The sequence below is a fragment of the Hoplias malabaricus genome, chromosome 4, assembly GCF_029633855.1.
Source record: "Hoplias malabaricus isolate fHopMal1 chromosome 4, fHopMal1.hap1, whole genome shotgun sequence".
NCBI lineage: Eukaryota > Metazoa > Chordata > Actinopteri > Characiformes > Erythrinidae > Hoplias > Hoplias malabaricus.
In genome coordinates this window covers 8210090-8232102 of record NC_089803.1, presented here as the reverse complement: position 1 = coordinate 8232102, position 22013 = coordinate 8210090, and the positions used below count along the sequence as shown (strand labels likewise).

The following is a 22013-nucleotide window of genomic DNA, read 5'->3' as shown; positions in this document are numbered from 1 at the left end:
ACATAGGGAAGGATAAGTTCAAGTTGATAAGGAAACTGGGTAAGGACATTCCTTCACGGTGTCCTCCCAATGAATGATGCACTCCTGGGGGTTTCATCACGGTTCATAAAAAGAAAACAGGAAAAAACTGTTTGGATCAATTTTTGCCAAATTCAAAATCATGTCAGCACAATTACACCTTTAGCAGTTTGGGCCAACTAGGCTTTAAACTGCTCCTTAAGGAAAATGATCAATTTTACTGCAGGAAATAAAGTGTATAAGTAATCCAGTCAAAGTGTACTTCTTTTTTTCTAAGGCAAACTTGTAATAAGAACAAAGAATTGAACTGAGGACATTTCTAATGGGTCACTTCACCAACTACTGGATTTGAACTAACAGCTGTTAAGCTACAAAGTCAACAACTAACAGGGTGCTCCACCTATGGCAGGAGGCTTTTTTGTGGTGCTTTCTTTACAATGTTTGAATTGGGATCAATATGCAATCAAACATGAAACACACCAAACCAATCAGCCACTGGATTCAAGCCCGGTTCTTCTTGTTCCAAGGTCAAGCACTAACAGCATGCACCACACCATTCCTCGTGCTTTTTACATTTATTTTGTGATTTATTGATTCTGTAATATTATTATGAACATTAAAATACTTCTTTTTCAGTTTAACACACTTTGGTAACAGCCTCTGTGTACAAGGTTGCCAAGCCATTCATGAACACATTTTTCTGTGATCCAGCAAGGGGCTTGAACCCTGGACCTATGGGACATGAGAGCAGTAGCTTTCACGTTACTCCACAAGTGACTTGTGGAGCCCTGGCACATCTTGAGCCTCTATAACAAGTATTTCAACAACTTTGAATTGTTATCATTATAGCAAAATGTAAATATATTTAACATTCGGTTTAAGGTTGATATTGGGGAAAAATGTTTGATCACAATCTGAAAATCCATAATAAAGTTATAGAAAATATTATTTACAACAATGCTGCACTGCGCTGATTGATTTAGGTACTCCAGCCAAACAAAAGATGCAATAATTATTTTACTTTGAGACCCCACACATTACTCAGTAACGGTTTTGAGAAAATCTGGTTAAAACTCAGATATTAGTTTAAAATGGAGAATTTTCAAACTTTCATAAACTACACAAAAACTATCAACTATCATTATAACGGACATGTGTTTGTAAAAGTGTCAGGCTTGGGGTGCTGTATGAGTGATGCTTTAGCGCTACCTGGTGGCCAATAATATCACCATTAAATTACATCATTAATGATTACATGCATTCAGCTCAGAAATGCAAGTATGCTCATATTTGAATGGAAACTGCTCTGGGTTTTTATGTAACATGGACACGTGGTATTAGCAGATTCAGAAGAACCTGAACTTTAATAGTTATCAAAAACATTTAGACTTTCATCACTGTGTGGCTTGAAGGCCCCTCCTAGTGACCAGTGGAGCATGTATTCAATAAAGCACAACAATAAAGCTGTAACTCAGGAACCCTTTCCCCAAACATTACAAAACGTCATAGGCTTCATCCAAATATTTAATTCACCCTCAAGCTGTAGGTAGAGAATTAATTATAGGCATTCAGCTTAAAAATGCATACACACATATATTTGAATGTAAACTACTTTCTGGATCTTTACCAAACTTGGACATATGTGGATTTAGCAGAATCCTAAGGACCTGAACTTTTAGAATTATCAATAAAATGTTGAACTTTTATCACTGTGTGGCTTCCAGACCCCTTCCAATAACGGGTGGAGCATGTATTCAACAAAGCGCATAAATAAAGCTGTAATTCAGGAACGCTTTCCCCAAATGTTACACACATTTGTAAAGGCTTGATCTAAATGTGTATCAGATGACATGATTAAATTGTGGTGCAACTGCAACACTAGGTGGGGCTATAATACACAAAAAACTCATGCAATAATTTATTAACCAACCAATTAGCACCCGTTGCAGGTGGATCTTGTTCATATTTGACATGCATCCTCAGGGTATATATATATATATCAAGGTTGGTTTCAATTGGGCTTAATTTGTTTGAGTTACAGCTGGAAGAATGTATAAAGCTCTACCCACTTGGATTTATTGACATCTTGCAACGACAGCATGTTCAAAAGTCATACCTTTGGATAATAATTTACTTCCAAACTCTGCAGATTGCAGCAAAAACAATTATTTGTCTATTGCTTAAAAATAGTTCAAAAATCTCAGTTTTCTGATGACTTAGAAAAAAACATGCACTTTTTGACAACACATGTAATTGTAATGTTGTGAGACATTCTGCAGAGTATATTTTAATCTAAATTCCATATTATCATATTCGCTGAGATATTCCATATTTTCATTTTAAAAATCTGAATTGCGCCCCCTAGTGACTATCAACACGAAATTTCGTAGGTACATAGGAAGTGCCTCCATGGACATACCATTCAAATTTCATGACGATTGGCCAACGTTTAGCCTGTCAAACAGCTGCTGAAATCTGATTGGCCAATTACATTAACAATTTTGTGTGTATCGTGACATTCATAATTTCCCACTTATAGCGTCACCCACAAAAGCAGCATGCAAGACGACAGCTTTATCTGACATTTGGATGCTGAGGAAAACCTACCTAGCTATTACAGAGCCCCCCTTAGCACTTTGTGCGCCATCTTGGACATGCTACCTCAGAATCTACACTGCAGGAGGTTTCGTTCAATTTGAGTAAAATATGCAAAAGTTATAAGGGTTTAAGTAAAATATGCAAATGACAGAGGAGGTTTATTTCCATATGGTGGCCAACATGTTAACAAACCTTATCCAAAAGTTTTTTGGATAATTATTCAACGTCAGGTTTGTGCGAACATTTTGACACCAAGATCTATAGTCTATATTAAAATCCAGGGACTAGTTCACAAAAGTAGGTTTTGCATTTAATTAAAATTAGCTAATTTTAAATTAGACAGACATACATAGTCCAAGGTGCAAAGTTGTTTGCTTTCACAAAAGGAATCAGGAAAAAGCTACCAGCGTTTAGGAGTTATGAGGCAAAACATGTTTAGCTAAATTATAGCACTTCCCCCCATTGACCAATCAGTGTCATTTTTGTTATCCACTGAGATGCACACAAACTACAGCTACCCACCAGTTTTGGTGTCTGTAGCTGTTACAGTTTCTTCTGCAGGAGAAAAAGAACAATCCAAACAAAAGCAATAGGGTTCTATGCACTAGAGTGCTTGAACACAAATTAGAGGTGAACAGGAGTCATATCCTCAATATTATGGGCGGAGCAAGAACACATCCAGGGATTTGAACTGTACTTGACTAGATGTGGACTTTTAAATGGAACAGTACTTACATTTTCATAAAATAAATAAACAAATAAATAAACTGTAAAAGTGATGCTAGAAATATTTTTATTGTAGAAATGATTTTGGTGTGTATGAAAGGCAGAATAATAAAGTGCAACTTAGTCTCAGGAACATACTTTGAACATGTTTCCCATCATGCCACAGGGCTTCATTATTTCACAGATTCTGAACTCAATTTTAAACATGGCCACTCCAGTTTGGCCATTATTTTCAGCTCTTTGGAAGACTACATTCACAACAGTGCCCCTTTCTTTAGGGAGATCAAGTACACGCATCATTAAAAGACTAAATAATTGTTTTCTCTGATATTTTTTCACAGAATGATAGTTTACTGACATTATATTGACACCTAGTGATCTGAATATACACAGGGTCAACCCAGTGTGGAGACCAAAATAAATAATAAATACCAAAATAATAATAATTATTATTATTTCACATCATTTCTGGACTGAAAACTGATTACCCCTTTAATATATTTTCAGTGTCAAATATTTGTGCATTTATGTCTGTTTCAGTGTAGACTTTGGGCATGGTTCTACTGAGCAGCCATCATCATCGTCATTGTCATCACCACCATCTACTGACCCAAAGATACTGCATTTTACAGCGATCCCAAGAGTGAAATCACTGACCCTAAGAGACCTCTGAGTGACCCCAAGATACAGCACTTTACACTAATCCAGCTCCAGTGTAACTTTCATATGAGAAGGTAGGAAACATCCTGAATCTGGAGACTGTTCATCTAGAGAGATACAGAAACATTACACTGAGTGCAGTAAAGTTCTCCCAGATTGTTTATGTATATAAAAGGCTGAGAGAGTGATCTCCAGCTCCAGTGGGGGACAGTGGGAGTTGATATAGAGGAGGAAGTATGGAGATGATTCAGTGATGGCTTTAAGAGTCAGACTGACAGGATCTTCTCTTTTTCCTGTTGTTGATCACAGGAACGGCTCCCGGTGCAGAAACATTTTCTGAGCCTTTTCCCTCTGATTCTGCAAGAAATACACACATACGTCTAACTCAGGAAAAGCAGGGTTGGATCATAATAAACTGATATTTTTATTAATTCTGTACGACATGTTTGTAAGTAAATATGTTGAATCACAAAAAGATTTATACAAACTTAAATTCAGTGAATTCATTTTCACATGAGAAATATTTTAAAACTCATACGTATTGGGTAGCACTTAATGTGTGAGGGTCAGTGATATGGGCTGAGCTAGTCCCCTCATATTTCAGTCCTGCTCTGCCTCCTCCCTGACCTCTGTGTGTGTGTGTGTGCCAACAATCAAAAATCTAGTCTTAATTAATTTTAAGTACAATAAACCTATCTCAGTTTACAGAGCAGTAAAGGACACACTGCTGAAAGGTAGTGAATTACACCATTCCCCTGTCCTGTCAAAGTAGTCTTTGTCTTTCAGAAAGTAGTTTATAGTAATGCCCTGTATGTAACAGTTTTAATTGTACATTTATAGCATGTGTCCAGAGACAATGTATGGTATAGACACAATATATGAACAACCCATCTGCACATGTACAGATATCACTCATCCACTTCAGCCCCCTGTACATGACCTTTTTACTCTTTTTTCTTTATTCTATATTCCCTTAGTTTGATACTTAGTACAGACAAGACTAAGTTAGTTAGTCTCGTCTGTGCCTCTCTGGTCTGTTTTGTATGTTACACGTGTTCACTCCTCAAGACAAATTCCTTGTGTGTCTAACATACTTGGTGAAATAAAGTGATTCTGATTATGATTCTGGGTTTTTTTTTTCCAGTTACATAAACACTTACGATTATTCATCTTCCTGTCGATCATCCTCCAGCATCACGGGGTCCACGTCTTTTTTTTTTTCCTAAATCTGAAATCAGCAAAATGTGTGTTAAGAAATCTTCACAGCAGTTCATTCATTTAGAATCACAAATGAGGTTCAAGTCTCTTAGATTTTTAAAGATGTTTGGCTTTCTTTTTTTCCTCTGTATGTTTGGACTTTCTTAAATGTTTATGATGGAGTTGTTGCTGGTGTGTGTCGTTGAGCCTCGCTGTGGGTTTTACTCCTTTCCTCTCAGTGTGGGGTACAGTGTGAAACTTTACCAGAGTTGAATGATGAGCGAGTATTAACACTTTCAGTGCTTCCCATTCCTGAAAATAAAAAATAAAGCCACATCAGAACTGAACAACCATCATTTATTCCAATGATTTTCAAGTCGAAAGGTTTTAAAATGTGGATCTTTACCAGAGTCAACATTGGAGTTACGATCACCAACCTTAACCATAAGCCCTAAAGGAGAACAAAATAAAACACAGATTTAAATATGGAAACAACATCTGGATACAGAGAGTAAAGTTACAAATCCCAAAGTGTAGAAGCGTAACACCGCTGTTTATTAATCAGTGCTCTGTTCCAGAAACAATGTTGAGAGTTTAAACTGGGTTCAGTTTTATTTCATTTCACAGAGAACAGAGAAAAACAGCTTCACTAATAAACTGTTACGTTAACACTGTTGTATTACGCTCAAAAATGAAGCTGGAGCTGAAACAAGGACTTTACACTTTGTAGAACATCTATGTTCTTGTAGTGGAGTATGAGCCAAATATGAATATCGGACAATCAAGAAATGAAAAGTTTTGAACTAAAACTTTTCCAGTCTGCAGAAGACTTTTCGTCTGCAACATAGCAGCCCCCACACACACACAACCAATCTAAAGACATCAAAAGAACCCTTTTAAGTAACACATGGCCCCAACACCCCCCTTCTCTCTTTTAACTAACAGGAACTGTCGAGATAACTAACTTAAAGAGACAGGAACCTCAAACAAAGAAGAGAGCTTTTACGGCCCGTTTTTATGACAATGGCACCTAAATGTCTAATCCTTATCTTTCACGGAGATCAACAGATGTTCAAACCAAAGTGACCTCGAGTGAACTCCCGTGAACCAACAGCTGAAACACGGATTAACAACGACACCAAATGGACACTGGCGGAACTACACCTCGCTCGGAGTCGCCGCAAGACAATAGCGAAAATAGCCGATCTCTGAGTTATTTGTGTATAAACGAACGTATGAATGTCACTTTCTGTACCCTCAGATGAATGCCTACCTTCTAATGAAATGATGTATAATGCCGATTGTTTCTATTACAAAGATCAGTTTTGTCTCTGAATGAGAGAAAATGGATTAATGTTTTATTTTTCAGCGTATCATCACGAATTGGACGTGAACAATGTACTCAAGATGGGACCTTATGTAAATGTCTGATATTAATAGTCCAATGTACTCATTGTTATAGGTTGATAACAGGTATAAGAATTTTGATACGAGAAACTCATATTCCTTATGTATGAATCACAGAGTCAAAACCCCCTCCTCCTACTCTCTCTCTCTCTCTCTCTCCCTCACGAGAGTCACGTGAGTCTGGACTCGCGTCCAATCAGAAAGAGGACGCCTCCCATTAGGGCGTGACCGCGCCAGCCTTGAAAAGGACAAACAGTAAGACAGACAATGAGTTCGAAGTTTGAAGAGTCGCGAGGACTCTGCAGAAGTAACGGACCACGAAAGGAACTGGAAAAGAGAGGACGCCGACAACAAACAAAGGAACCCTCTCAGAGACTTCAGAAAGCTTACGAGAGACGTCTCGAAATTAGCTAAGAGTATGAAGTTTAACTAATAAGTCGAATAATTTGAATATCTTTCTTTTCCTTTAATCTTGTTTATGTTTATTACCTATCGAAGTGTGATCTCACGAATGATCAAGGCGGGTGAAACTTATTTGTGGCCAAAGTAAGGTATCAACCGTTTGAGTAATCGATAACAGATATATTAACGTTATAAGCTGATTCCTGAAGACATCAATCCTGGAAAACCAGCTACGCCTGTGAAAAACCGAAGAAGGGAAATCTCGATCGACGCAGCTCAGCTCGGAATCGAGGGTCTTCAAATCGACTGTAAAGAGATCCTCCATAAGCGGGCCTGCTTCTCACCACGTGGGAACGACGAGAACACCCCGGGACACGGAGATTAAACAACAGGACGCGACGGCTCGGTGAAACGGCGAACGAGTAAGCTAGCGTATTTAACACCTTTTCAGTAGCTGATGTCTAAACAAACCCTCTTTATAATTTACCATTTAATTAAACCTTAGTTAGTAACCTTAGTCACAAGTTAGAAGTGCCTAGCTCACCTTAAGGTCAAAATCAGTTCCCCCTGCCGGACACCGTGAGATTACAAGGTTGTGCTATGTTAACTAAATATCTTCTTTTTATTAATAAAACTCTCATTATTTGAAGTCACAGTGTTTGCAATTTATTCATTAGAATTTCTGAAAATCCTGAAGAACTCATTTAGCATGATTATTATTCATTCTCAAACTAATTATTAATGTTCTAATTGCTTAAACCAATTATAAATCTTAATTAATATCATTAAGTCAAATATCAGAGGTTGGAGGAGTTTGAATAAGGTCAAGGCTATAAAACAAATTATAAAATTATATATATATGTATCGGGGTGTATGACCAACATCCACTACATATAAAATATATATATTTTATTGGCGCCCACGCGAGGCCGGAAAAAGGCTTTTAATGAACAAACTGCAAAACACTGAATATCAGCTTGGGTTTATGAAATACTTTCCGCTGTTTGTGTTGCTGAATAACGATTGAGATTCAAAGCTTGATGTGGGTAATTTCGTGTTGTGTTTGTTACTGCTGAAAAACTGTTCTGTGATATATACCGGTTAGAAAATAAGCTTGGTTGTTTTTGAAAGAGCGCGGCTCTGCGCCATTTTGCATGCATTAAATTGAGGCCTGGGCACGTCTGAACTGCGCGAAATTCCGCTGTGAGACTTTGCCGTCGGATTCGACCTCCCGCCGCGAAATCCCGGCGAAGAGAGACCACCGAACCGAATACCCCCGTTCGTTTTAAACTGGGTCGCTACCAGCGTTAATAACGAGATCGCGCGCTAGGCGATTGGGAGGTTATTAAACAGCCGAAAATACGGCTTGTATGAAGAGCAGTCTGCTCTCGTCAGCTGTTCCTGTTAAACTGAAATCATATTCAGAAAGGAACGAACCCCTTTGAAGGGGCGGAGCTGAAACTAAGGAGGGAAATTCAAAACGCCCCCAAAACAGAGGAAGACAAATTCCCTCTTGTGGTATAAGTGCGTAATTGCAGGGAAAAATACTTCATAACTAGCGTCTATTGAAGCGTGTCCTCCCTTGCTCCTCCTTGTGGTCAAGTGGTGCTACCCTTGACGTTTGATTCCCGTACACCCTCTAGTGGTTGGGAGGTTGTCCGCCGAGACAACATAAGTGTTTAGCAGCCCTCTGGTGTTTAAAAGTTGTCATTACAGATGAAATTCTTTTAAAATACCTTAGTGTAAAATCTCTGTTCCCCTTTTAAAATTTTAATTTTTATTTTTTGATAGAGTATCTGAGCGTTTAAAATCTTTATTCCATTTTAGATTTTAATCTGATAACACCCTCTAGTGTTGAAACTTCCCGCTACAGTGGAAATTCCCATTTGTGTTAGTGTATCTGCTGGTACCGTGTCTATTGGGACTCTCACCAGCGCCGACTGGTGTCCATTGCTGCTATTGCATTGTAACTTGCTTGTCGCCCTCTGGTGTCCTAGTCTGGTATTACAATTTAAGTTCAACTTAAATACTGAAGCTCGCTGTTGCCATTCAGACTTACCTTCAGTACCCTCTGGTGGAGAAAACTTGCTATCGCAATTGAAATTGTCGACCAGTTCACACTGATAAGACCTGGTATCACAGCTCTAGTGGCTGTCTCTAAACTCTGCACATCTGAATAATTACAAGTAAAGGCTTGGAAGCATAATAAGTTGATACAACTACAGCAGACAGTGTGCAGTAATTAGAGATTGACACTTTAACTTGATACCAGATCACAAACGCAGTTAAAAGAGAGAGTCTTTTAATCTCGCTATTCTTAATAATTCTTTAATTCGGAAAATTCTTTTACTTTCATAATTCCTTAATTGGAAATTATATCTAATAATAAAACTCACTTAATATTAAAATTCCTTCATCCAAATTTTTCGACAATTCTTTAATTCAAAATTTTTAATAATTTTAATTATTGAAAAATTTTTTTTTCTCTTTCTCTCTTCTTTTATTCACTCGCGCATAGCAACTTTCACTCCACCCTCTCCTACTAATAGACTTCCCTTAGAGATTCACAAGTGAACTCTAACACCATACATACTAGCAGTTACTCTTAGAGCACTCGATACAGGTGAATTTAGTTCAGATTTAGTTAAGAAAAGGGATTAGCGGAATTAATCCTAACTAAATAGAAGTAAGTTACACCTCGCGGTTAAAACACAGCTAACATGGCAGAAGGGACTTTTTCCTCGGAAGTATATATAGAAGGTTTGTGGGATGAGGCATTCTCTGTTCTGACCAGCATCACCAGTGATGTGATGCCGGGACTCGCAGAAACTGTGCAGAAAACCTCACAGGCCCATCGTGACCACATGGTGGCTAAGTGGGTAGAGAACCACTTAACCGACATCCTCAAGGGCAAGCCCCTAACTGAGGCCTTAGGTCAAATAGCCCTCCTCGCTGTAGTACAGCTCAGAGCCAGCGAACGTGAGCTTGACGTGTCACGGCGACAGCAGGCAAAGGTAGAGGCAGAGCTAAGTCGACTTCAAAGCGAAATAGCTGAAGGGAACACGCTGCCCCAGGTCACACCCGATGTGCCACCTAGTGCCGCTACAGAAAGACAAGGCCAGCAGGAAGATAGTGAGGATCAGGAACCAGACTCAGGGACCGTAACCTTTAGAGCTGCTGCAGCACCTCCTCTGGTATCAACGGGTATTTCCCCTTCCCTTGTGTCTCCTGTCAGTCGTCCCTTACAACGCCCTGCTAGACCCAGAGCACTGCAACCCAGTGTCTGGTCCCCTCAACCTTTACCCTCTCATGGTCCCTCATACAAGGACCTAGATAAAATCGCGCGTAATATAACCCGCTTTGATCCCAAACCTGACGGTTCTAATGATATCTTTTCCTACCTAAAAGATATTGACTTCTACCTCCAAAGGTTCCCCGGGATCACCATAGATGACAGACTATATGTGATTAAACTGACCTCCAACCGAGACGTCAGTAACTTCATTGAACGTCAGCCAGACTATGTAAAAGCGCGATATGATGTGCTGTGCCAAGCATTGGAGGAAGAATTCTCCAATCACCTGTCACAGACCGGACTGGCCGCTGCTTTGAACATAAAACAGCAACGCCAGGAATCCCCTCAGCAATATTATAATCGACTCAGACAGGCGTACTTCGGACCTAGAAATGACTCCGGAATGGAGGAAGAGTTAAATTTCAAATCACTATTTATCCAAAACCTCCATCCCCACACCAGTCATCAGTTGGGAGTCTCAGCTTGCCCTCGCACCCTGTCTAGCAGGCAGCTGCGTGATTTAGCACTCAGAGGTTTCCTAAAATCCCAACAAATCCCCAACAGGCGGTCCGAAACACCCCAAGTCTTCAACGTCGACTCCAACTCCCCACATTTAGAGTTAGAAGGTGCCACCCAGGCCGATCCACAAAGATCCGCCCTGGACCCTTCCTCCACTCCGTGGACCAGTGAGGGCCCGAAACCTCATCCGCCCTCACACCAATACAAGCGCTACCCTCCTCGCAGGCCAGACAGAAATCACGACAAAGATTTCTGGAACCCTCGGGACAGGGCTGGGTATGGTCGTGACTATTACCCTGTAGAAAACCGCGGTGCGGGCCGTGGAAAACCATCACATCCCCATAAGGGATATGAGCGAACAGCTCCGAACCAGCTTTCTAATTCCTATAGAGAAAAGAAAGAAAAATACTGGTATCAAAATAAAGAAAATCACGCTAAAGACAAGCTTAAAGACAAGGAACTCAGCTCTAAGGAGTTAGAGGACATCCGCCGAATGCTTGTAATGATTTGCAAAGAGAAAAAGAAAAAACCTGACGTTCTTTCTATCACCTCTTCGCGGTCTAACCCAAAGCCATCCTCTAACACCCCAGAAATGTTAGAAAGTTATGTAGGAGAAGTGACAAGCGAAGCTCCGTCTTCTAGCGCACCGTGCAATCTCCTCGTGACCCAAACAAACACTGAAAACCCGATGATACAGGGGGGTGACTCGCAACCACCCTCCAGTGCTGTTTTAGTTGTTCAGTTAGACGGTAAAGAAGGTTTAACGCCAAATGACCCTTCAGTCATTGAAGGCGACACACCCGTCCGACAATTCATGGGACACTTAACTGAGAAAGGGGTTGCACGCAAATTCTACTTGTCCACCATTGTGGAAAGAAGGCTAGTACATGAGGCCCTATTGGACACTGCATCAGATGTCACGCTCATGTCTTCCGCCTTATTCCACCAGGTTCGAGCCATTGCGCGGCGTGAAAATCGCGAGATACAGCTCCAAAACTGTTCTCTTAAAATTCAGCCGTATTCACATGCAGGCCTCACTATCCAGTCTATGGCACTAATACACTTAGCCATTGGACCAATGACCTTAGTGCATCCAGTCCATGTGTCTCCTCTCGAAACAATTCCCTTCCTCATCGGCAAAGATCTCCTTAATCGCTTCGAACCACTGATTGACTTCAAAAGGTCAAAGATCTGGGCACAAGTGCGTGAGCCTTTACCCATCTGCACCCCACACCACCGGGAAGCTCAGTGTTGCCGTCTCGAAATCCGGCCTGAATCAATAGGAGATCCACCAAGTCAGATCCCTCACTTCGAGGAAGAGGAAACTGAGCCCATGGCAGCCACACCAGAGACAGCAGTCTCTCCCTGGCCCCCTAGTGCCATGTTAGAACAACGGAACACATTCCTGTGCACTTTCACACAGCCGTCCACAACAGACGCTCCAGGCCTTCCCATCGTGAATGGTCTCACAATGCAGGACTATCGTGTAGACAATGCAGTTCTGGCTCTATGGGCCGACCAGTCCGCCATAAGCCAAACCCTCTTTAACACTCTGCGCCTCACTCAACCAAATATTCCTTTGGTGAGCAGTCCTTGTCGCTTTCCTCTTAACCTGGCATCAAAAGCAATGTCACCCACTGATGGAATTTGCGCTTTAACCGTCCAGTGGAACAAAAGGGTAATCACCCATTATTTCTTAGTCGTCCCTAACTTGCCGCACGACGTTTACATTGGTAGTGACTTCTTGGTGCGCCTCGACGTCCACGTAGACACCCTCAATAGTGTACTGTGGTCTTTGACTGATGTTTCAACGGAAACCTGGTCCTCCGATCTCAGCAACCTAGGCTCAGGACAAACTATTCCCGAGGTATGTCAGGTCGCTAACCAAGGTTCACTTGTGGTACCTGCGAACGCAGCAAATGTACCCATCCGCTTAGTCATGCGACCTGGCCAACACTTAAGCCACGCGCATGCACTTTTCCAACCGTCACCTCAGTTCTTCGAACTAGGCCTCACCCTCGAAGCCACACCTTTGGTGGAGACGCGAGCAAGATCCACCTATCTATTCGTACGGAACGAAACCACTCAACCCTTGACGATCCCTCACTCATCTCCTCTGGGTTGGTTAGTCAGTACGAAATTCCATGACTTCGAGTTGCGAATTCCGATCATAGGACCAATGCCTGAATCCCTGCTTCTTGATCATGCAGAATCAAAGGTGTTCTACACTCATCCGACACGAGCTGTTGCTCTCTTCTCAGCTCTGGACATGAGTAATGATGCCATTTGCAGGATAGATCTCGCTGACGACAATCAAATGACGATCACGGTCCTTTCCATAGATTCATCCCCGGAATCCTCCCGGGAACCATCTCTTCTTCCCGAAGCGGGAGAAAACACTTCAAATCCGCGTACTTCGAAAGAACTATCTGACTCCGAATTTCGTATCCAAGTCGAACAAGTTCTAAAGGAGGCCGACGCCCTCCAAAGCAAAGAAGAACGTGAGAAACTCTGTGAAGTGCTCCTTAAATATCAAAAATCTTTTTCCAAAGATTCAACGGACTGTGGTCTCACTGACATTCATTCAGTACGTATTCCCACTCGTCCGGGAGCACCACCCACGTTTGTCCGCCAATACAAAATTCCGTTGGCATCCTATGAACCGGTACAAGAAATCATTAATGACTTGCTGGAAAAGGGCATAATTCGACCCTGTAACAGCACGTACTCGGCACCATTATGGCCCGTCATAAAACCAAATGGTAAATGGCGCTTAACCATCGACTATCGGAAACTAAATCAACAGGTTCCCTTGTCTCGATGGCCGATGACACAATTGGAGCAAGAGCTTCCCTCGGTCCGAAACGCTAAATACTTTTCCACCATCGATGTAGCCTCTGGCTTCTGGACCATCCCGGTGCAAGCAGAAGACCAACACAAGCTCGCTTTCACTTTCGCAAACCGACAGTACACATTCACTAGGTGCCCTTTTGGATATGCCAACTCACCCGCGGAGTTTAATATTTTCTTAAACAAAGCATGCCCTGATGCCCGCGAGCGAGGCACCCTCATATATGTGGACGACATACTCATGCGTAACCACTCCCTACGGGCACACATTGACGAGATTGATCATGTTCTTGACCAGCTTACAACAGCAGGTGCGAAAATATCACTCTCCAAATGTCAGTGGTGCAGAACAAAAGTGAATTACGTCGGTCTGCTCGTAAGCACTGATGGTGTTGAACCACAAGTGAGTCGAGTGCAAGGGGTAACAAACCTCGCAGCACCCACCAATCTTAAGGAACTCCGCAGTTTCTTAGGAGTATGCAACTACTCACGACAATTCATAGAGAACTACGCGGACCTAGCTCGTCCACTTTATGACCTCCTGAAAAAGGACACTCCGTTCACCTGGGGCGAAGCCCAGGAACACGCCATGCAGGCACTAAAATCGAAACTGTGCACGGCCCCATGCCTTGCCTACCCTGACAGTAGCAAAGAATTCTACCTAGAAGTAGGGTTCTCGGACCACTGTCTCAGCTCCGGTCTGTATCAATTACACGATAGAGACAAACGTGTCATAGCCTATGCTAGTAAAACTATGCTGGCTGCCGAAAACAAATACAGTGACTGCGAAAAAGCACTACTAGCAACAGTGTGGGCAGTCAAACATTTCTCCAACTACCTAGGTGGTCAGAAGGTGATTGTTGAAACTCATCATCAACCAGTCACTTTCCTAAACAGCCAACGAATTCGAGAGGGTGTAGTAACTAACGCTCGAGTAGCGTCATGGCTAATGGCTCTCCAAAGCTTTGACTTAGAGGTGCGTTACGCGCAAAACTACAAGAGCCCCCTAGGCACAGGCCTTGCTTCCTGCAGGCGATGCGAAGGAAACATTCCTTCCCAAGTGCCACAAACTCCAGAAACCCTCTTACCCACCGTGGCTAACCACCACTATTTCGATCCTAACACATGCAAAGACCTTGTCACTGCGTATGTAGATGGTTGTTCGTTCCGCCGAGAACACACCCTGATGGCAGGGGTGGGTATTATCGGAATAAACGGATGGCCTCACGAACCCCTAAGTTTCAAATTGGGTGCTCAGTCCTCCCAATATGCTGAAATAGCAGGAATTCTTATCACAATCCAGTCTGCAGTCCAGAAAAGCATAAAAACGTTGGTGATCTGCACAGACTCCAACTACGCGCGCCTAAGCTTCACATGCCACTTGAGACTGTGGAAAACCAACAACTACACCACGTCAAACAAAAAGCCAGTTAAACACAAAGAGCTTTTCGCGGCATGCGAACACTTGGTAGACACACATGACCTGCAGATCTACTGGAAGAAAGTGAAGGGTCACTCCCGAGTCCCGGGAAATGACAAAGAATTCAATGATCAAGCAGATAGCTTAGCCAAGCAAGGGGCCCGCGAAGGCACATTGTGGACATTCGATCCCTCCCTTTTTCCAAACCCACCCGACATCGAAGTCCTAGCTGTCACACGGTCTCGAACTGTAACAAAGGCGTCGCCTGACAATGCCAAAACTACCATTGTCTCTATTAACCCCGCTTTTTCGGACGCTGACTTAGTTACTCTCCAAGCTCGAGACCCATCCATTTCGAAAATGCTTAGCCATGTCTCTGACCCATCTACTAATCCCATTACAGCACAAGATCTTGACACCATACCAGGCCTTAAAGACCTATACGGCGCCAGGGCGTCCCTCCAAGTCGTCAAAGGCTTGCTAGTTCATGCCACTGACTCGCACACTTCACCTACGTTCGTGGTTCCTCAGTGCCACAGGGGGGTGATGCTGATGCACGCCCATGACTCCCCATCTGCGGGACACAAAGGGGTCAAAGCAACACACCATGCGCTCAGGCAGGTGGCATATTGGCCCCACATGGTAAAAGATGTGGCTGACTACATTAAAGGCTGTCTGGTATGTTGCCAATTTCAACCCTCGAATCCTCTTCATAGAGCCCCCTTGCAAAAGAAAGGAGTATCCTTCCCTTGGTCAAACCTCCAGATAGACTGGGTTGGACCACTCACTCGAACAGTAAGAGGTAACAAGTACTTCCTCACAGTCACGTGTGCATTCACTAAATGGGTAGAATGCCTCCCCGCACCGAATGACACAGCGCTAACCACTGCATACTTACTGATGAACCATGTCTTCTCACGGTTTGGCCTACCCAGCCGTGTCGACTCTGACAGAGGGACACATTTCACAGCTGAGGTCATGCAGCAGCTCTGGCAACTCTTAGGAGTAAAAGCCAGCCTTCACATTAGCTACCATCCTCAAAGCTCAGGTCAGGTAGAGCGAGCCAACCGAACTGTTGTTAGCATACTGAAAAAGTACGTAGCAGCAAACCAACGAGACTGGGATGTCAAACTTCCCCTCGTACTGATGGCCATACGGGCGACCCCACACGACGCGGTCGGGGTCTCACCCTTTGAGTTGATGACAGGGAGACAAATGACTCTGCCTCTACATCTGTTATATCAGCCAGGTGAAGCTAGCATAGCCGTAGCCTACACCACTCATCAGTATATGGAGGACCTACAGAAACACCTCAAAGCTACTTTCGCCTTTGCCCAGCAGAAACTGGAAAGAAGTGCAGAAGGTCGCAAAGCGTACTACGATCACAAAGCATCCCACGATGAACTCCAAATAGGGGACAAGGTATGGTACTACATCTTTGTCCAACCTGTTGGAAGGTCGCGAAAAACAGGGGGGAATTTGGCCCGCAAATTCCTACCCCGATGGTCCGGTCCCTACAAGATAACAGACAAACTGTCCCCCGTTGTTTACAGGATCAAAATAAACAAAGCTCGGGGCAGTACTGAATTCAAATGGGTCCACCGCAACCAAATCCGACCACACATAACCCCCATGGGACTTGTAGGGGATACTAACGCTTGTGTTAGATCATAAACGGCAGAACCAAAGGCAGGGAGGGTGTTAGTTAACAAACAACTATAACCTTCTACTCACACCTTAGTTCTCCTATCCCTTTTCCCTTTTTCTCTCACTCTTTAACAGGCAACGAGCTTCTAACCAGACTGAGGACACTCAGGGTGCAAGACCCTAGTCCCTCATCGTCAATTATTATAGAGTGCTTACCCTAGGAAAATTTTATCAAAAGGGGGGTACCGTGAAAAATTTTATAATTTGTCTAAACGACTCGCCATAAATACCCTAAATCTAACCATGAGCATCTCTTCCGGTAGGATGGCCCCGCTGCTCATTCTCCTGATCGTCGGCTCCCTAGGAACCGCCGTGCTCCCTGAAGTGATTGAACCAGGTCCTGACTCAGGAATAATACTGAAAGACCAGCCGGGACTGCTAATCACTAATTGCCGCCTCCATACCCAGAGAGTATTTGTACGGTTGAATCCCGCCGAAGCGTGTAGCAAAAACCTACCGATAACCACGCTGCAGACTGGCCGGAATGGAGTTAGATGGACTGAGGAAGCTATCAGCCATGCTGAAGCCGACGTAACTCACATGCTCCGCCAGTTACAAAAGTTTACCGTAACGCAATCAGAACTAAATGGTTTTAATAAACGACCTAAACGCCTCATAGGCGGATTGTTAATGGCAGCTGCAACTGTGGGATCACTACTGAGTCTCGGAACGTCCGCCGTCAATGCCGTCAATGTAGCCACTGTTAAACGTCAAGTAGGGGAATTGCAAGCGGAAATTCCGAACATTAAAACCCAATTAGACAAACAACAGCAGCACCTGCAAACCATTGGGCAAACCCTACGTGACACCGTCGTAGTGCTCAACGCTCACAGTGTCGCTTTGAACAAAACGCTCCAGACTGTTAACTCCATGCTCTCAGTAGTACAACTTGACCTTGCCCACATCCAGCTTGTGAATATGTTATTGTCTGATATGCTACAAGAAATCAGCTCCTCTGTAGATAGCCTAGCCATGGGGAGAATCCCTCCCTACTTGGTGCCCCTATCCTTAGTACAGGAGATTTTATCCACAGCAACTCGAGAAGTAGTTACTGATCTCCAGGCCCACCTAGCCTATACCTTAGGTAGCGCCATCCCAATTTATGTTAATCCTCAAGACCGAGAATTAGCATTCATTATTAACCTTCCCATAATGGCGCCTGAAAACATATACCGTTTGAAAGATGTTGTCAACGTTGGTTTCTGGCAAGATTCTGCCTACGTTCGTGTGAAAACAACATCTCTTGTAGCATACCAAGACGATAACCCTGACCTATATCTGGTACCCAATTTGCTTATGTGCACACTCACTAAAGACATTCACTACTTGTGCCCTAGCAAACCTTTCATTCGTGACAGCGCAAATGGGATCTGTGGCCTTAAGCCTATGATGAGTAATACTCAATGCCCGGTAGTCGTCACGCCCCGACGTTTGGTAACCAGTACTCAAGCTGAAATTGTTGGAAATCGTTGGTTGGTTAACACCCCCTTTAGAGAGGCCCTACTAACCTATGATCAACATGACACCTCAGAAAGGGTACTCCTTCCTAGCCAAACCTTCTGGGTAGACGTCCCCGTAAACGCAATCTTACATGTAGGAGACCTGGCCCTGTATCACCTAAACCCTGACCAATATGAGAGCGACATAGAAATCTCAGAGTTCTTCTCCAAACACACCATCGAGCTAGATACTAAAACCCTAACTCGCCTAGAATATGAGGGAACCCAAGTCATTGACCTGACCCCCATAGATAACACTCTTAGAGAACTGTCGTCTCAACCCCTATGGCCAGTTCAGCCTGTCACCTATGCATGGTCCACCCCGGACACCTTACTAGTTACCCTGGTAGGATTAGGATATCTTTTGACCTTTGGTATAGCTTGGTTCTATTTCAAACGCACTCGAGCCCTCCAGAGCAGGTTAGAAACTTGGTCTAATAAAATGGTCAAATTCGTTAGACATAAGAGAGCCCAGAGAGGTGAACCCCCAAGTTTTAGATATGAAGCCGAAGGCCATGTCGAAGAATCAGCTCTCGAGGTTGCGTTTGAACAAGACCTGCCCCTAAATAATTAGGATCCCTTCAGCATGCAAACATACACATTCCATATACACCCATACACTAATAGGAATACATCAGCTCTGGAAATGTGTTTGAATATGCTTGCTGACCTCACCTTCCTCCACAGCAAAAGTTCTTTTCAGCTCCATGATCCCTGACGAACCATAAACTGAAAAGAAAGGGGGGAATGTAGTGGAGTATGAGCCAAATATGAATATCGGACAATCAAGAAATGAAAAGTTTTGAACTAAAACTTTTCCAGTCTGCAGAAGACTTTTCGTCTGCAACATAGCAGCCCCCACACACACACAACCAATCTAAAGACATCAAAAGAACCCTTTTAAGTAACACATGGCCCCAACACCCCCCTTCTCTCTTTTAACTAACAGGAACTGTCGAGATAACTAACTTAAAGAGACAGGAACCTCAAACAAAGAAGAGAGCTTTTACGGCCCGTTTTTATGACAATGGCACCTAAATGTCTAATCCTTATCTTTCACGGAGATCAACAGATGTTCAAACCAAAGTGACCTCGAGTGAACTCCCGTGAACCAACAGCTGAAACACGGATTAACAACGACACCAAATGGACACTGGCGGAACTACACCTCGCTCGGAGTCGCCGCAAGACAATAGCGAAAATAGCCGATCTCTGAGTTATTTGTGTATAAACGAACGTATGAATGTCACTTTCTGTACCCTCAGATGAATGCCTACCTTCTAATGAAATGATGTATAATGCCGATTGTTTCTATTACAAAGATCAGTTTTGTCTCTGAATGAGAGAAAATGGATTAATGTTTTATTTTTCAGCGTATCATCACGAATTGGACGTGAACAATGTACTCAAGATGGGACCTTATGTAAATGTCTGATATTAATAGTCCAATGTACTCATTGTTATAGGTTGATAACAGGTATAAGAATTTTGATACGAGAAACTCATATTCCTTATGTATGAATCACAGAGTCAAAACCCCCTCCTCCTACTCTCTCTCTCTCTCTCTCTCCCTCACGAGAGTCACGTGAGTCTGGACTCGCGTCCAATCAGAAAGAGGACGCCTCCCATTAGGGCGTGACCGCGCCAGCCTTGAAAAGGACAAACAGTAAGACAGACAATGAGTTCGAAGTTTGAAGAGTCGCGAGGACTCTGCAGAAGTAACGGACCACGAAAGGAACTGGAAAAGAGAGGACGCCGACAACAAACAAAGGAACCCTCTCAGAGACTTCAGAAAAGCTTACGAGAGACGTCTCGAAATTAGCTAAGAGTATGAAGTTTAACTAATAAGTCGAATAATTTGAATATCTTTCTTTTCCTTTAATCTTGTTTATGTTTATTACCTATCGAAGTGTGATCTCACGAATGATCAAGGCGGGTGAAACTTATTTGTGGCCAAAGTAAGGTATCAACCGTTTGAGTAATCGATAACAGATATATTAACGTTATAAGCTGATTCCTGAAGACATCAATCCTGGAAAACCAGCTACGCCTGTGAAAAACCGAAGAAGGGAAATCTCGATCGACGCAGCTCAGCTCGGAATCGAGGGTCTTCAAATCGACTGTAAAGAGATCCTCCATAAGCGGGCCTGCTTCTCACCACGTGGGAACGACGAGAACACCCCGGGACACGGAGATTAAACAACAGGACGCGACGGCTCGGTGAAACGGCGAACGAGTAAGCTAGCGTATTTAACACCTTTTCAGTAGCTGATGTCTAAACAAACCCTCTTTATAATTTACCATTTAATTAAACCTTAGTTAGTAACCTTAGTCACAAGTTAGAAGTGCCTAGCTCACCTTAAGGTCAAAATCAGTTCCCCCTGCCGGACACCGTGAGATTACAAGGTTGTGCTATGTTAACTAAATATCTTCTTTTTATTAATAAAACTCTCATTATTTGAAGTCACAGTGTTTGCAATTTATTCATTAGAATTTCTGAAAATCCTGAAGAACTCATTTAGCATGATTATTATTCATTCTCAAACTAATTATTAATGTTCTAATTGCTTAAACCAATTATAAATCTTAATTAATATCATTAAGTCAAATATCAGAGGTTGGAGGAGTTTGAATAAGGTCAAGGCTATAAAACAAATTATAAAATTATATATATATGTATCGGGGTGTATGACCAACATCCACTACATTCTATTACGAATGAAATATTGACATTTGCCACCTCCACATCATTGCATTCAGTTTTTATTCACAATTTGTTTAGTGTCCCAACTTTTTTGGAATACGGTTTGTAATATTTAAATTGAGTGATTTATAAAACTACAGTGAAAGGATCATACTCACTTTTATAGACAATAATCCCAATCACGATAGACACCAACAACACCACCACCACCACCACTCCTCCTCCAATGATCCATCCGTTAACACCTGAAGAGCCACTGTATGTCCCGTCTTTAAACAGAAAGTTAGGAACAATCTTCACAACTTCACTTTTGTATAAGAATAAAAGCCTACATTGAAATGAACAGAATACTGTAAGAACACTGGGATATTCTGAGTCTAATGGAGGACTCTCTACTATGGAGTTCTATTTGGTGCAAAACCTCTGGGCACCTGTGACAGTGAGATTGGTAGTTGTAGAAACTAGTCACACATGTGTATCAGTAAATTTGAAGTCACAAAGAAAATCACTTCAGGAATTGCAAACCTGCACAAACACAAGTCAGTGACTGCACCTGCGAGTCTCGAAAATGCTGTTTCCTTCACTCACACGTGACTACTTCCACGTACTCTCACATTTGCATCAAATATATCAGATGGAGCGCGGCGCAGAGCTGATCTGTGCATCTGTAGAACTGGAAGGAGGGCACTGTTCGGAGTTTAACCCTTCTGACCAATCAGAGGAGGACGTTTGTGTGCATGTCCCTTGGCGCCAAATACAGGGGGGGGGGGATCATTCGGCATTGCTGTAATTGAGGAATGCAGTGTGTTGCTGAAGTCATACTATGGGATAGATTTCAGGAATAAACACTCAGTTCTCTTCCACATCAGGACCACAGTGTAATTAGTGTTTAAACCCTGAATTGGTGCACGAACCCTTTTATTAAGAAGAGGGCATGTAGTTTCATAGGATACAATTAATGATCACGAAAGTGACTGATCCAGAGCAAGTGTAACTCCGGCGTGCCCACG

General features: G+C 42.7%; 1 protein-coding gene across 2 annotated transcripts in view; it reads right to left on the bottom strand.

Annotated features, from left to right (window-relative positions):
- Positions 1-3407: 3407 nt before the first annotated feature.
- The window catches only part of LOC136695093 (uncharacterized), a 54607-nt gene continuing 36001 nt past the window's right edge, over positions 3408-22013 (bottom strand). The window contains exons 10-15 of one of the 2 annotated variants that reach the window (XM_066668916.1): positions 21162-21272; positions 18975-19028; positions 5606-5650; positions 5464-5511; positions 5163-5230; positions 3408-4359 (exon numbers count right to left, since the gene is read on the bottom strand). In XM_066668916.1, coding sequence (XP_066525013.1) covers positions 5184-5230; positions 5464-5511; positions 5606-5650; positions 18975-19028; positions 21162-21272 — 305 coding nt within the window. In that variant the 3' untranslated portion in view covers positions 3408-4359; positions 5163-5183. The remainder of the gene's footprint in view (positions 4360-5162; positions 5231-5463; positions 5512-5605; positions 5651-18974; positions 19029-21161; positions 21273-22013) is intronic. The other variant, XM_066668917.1, reaches the window with a different exon arrangement.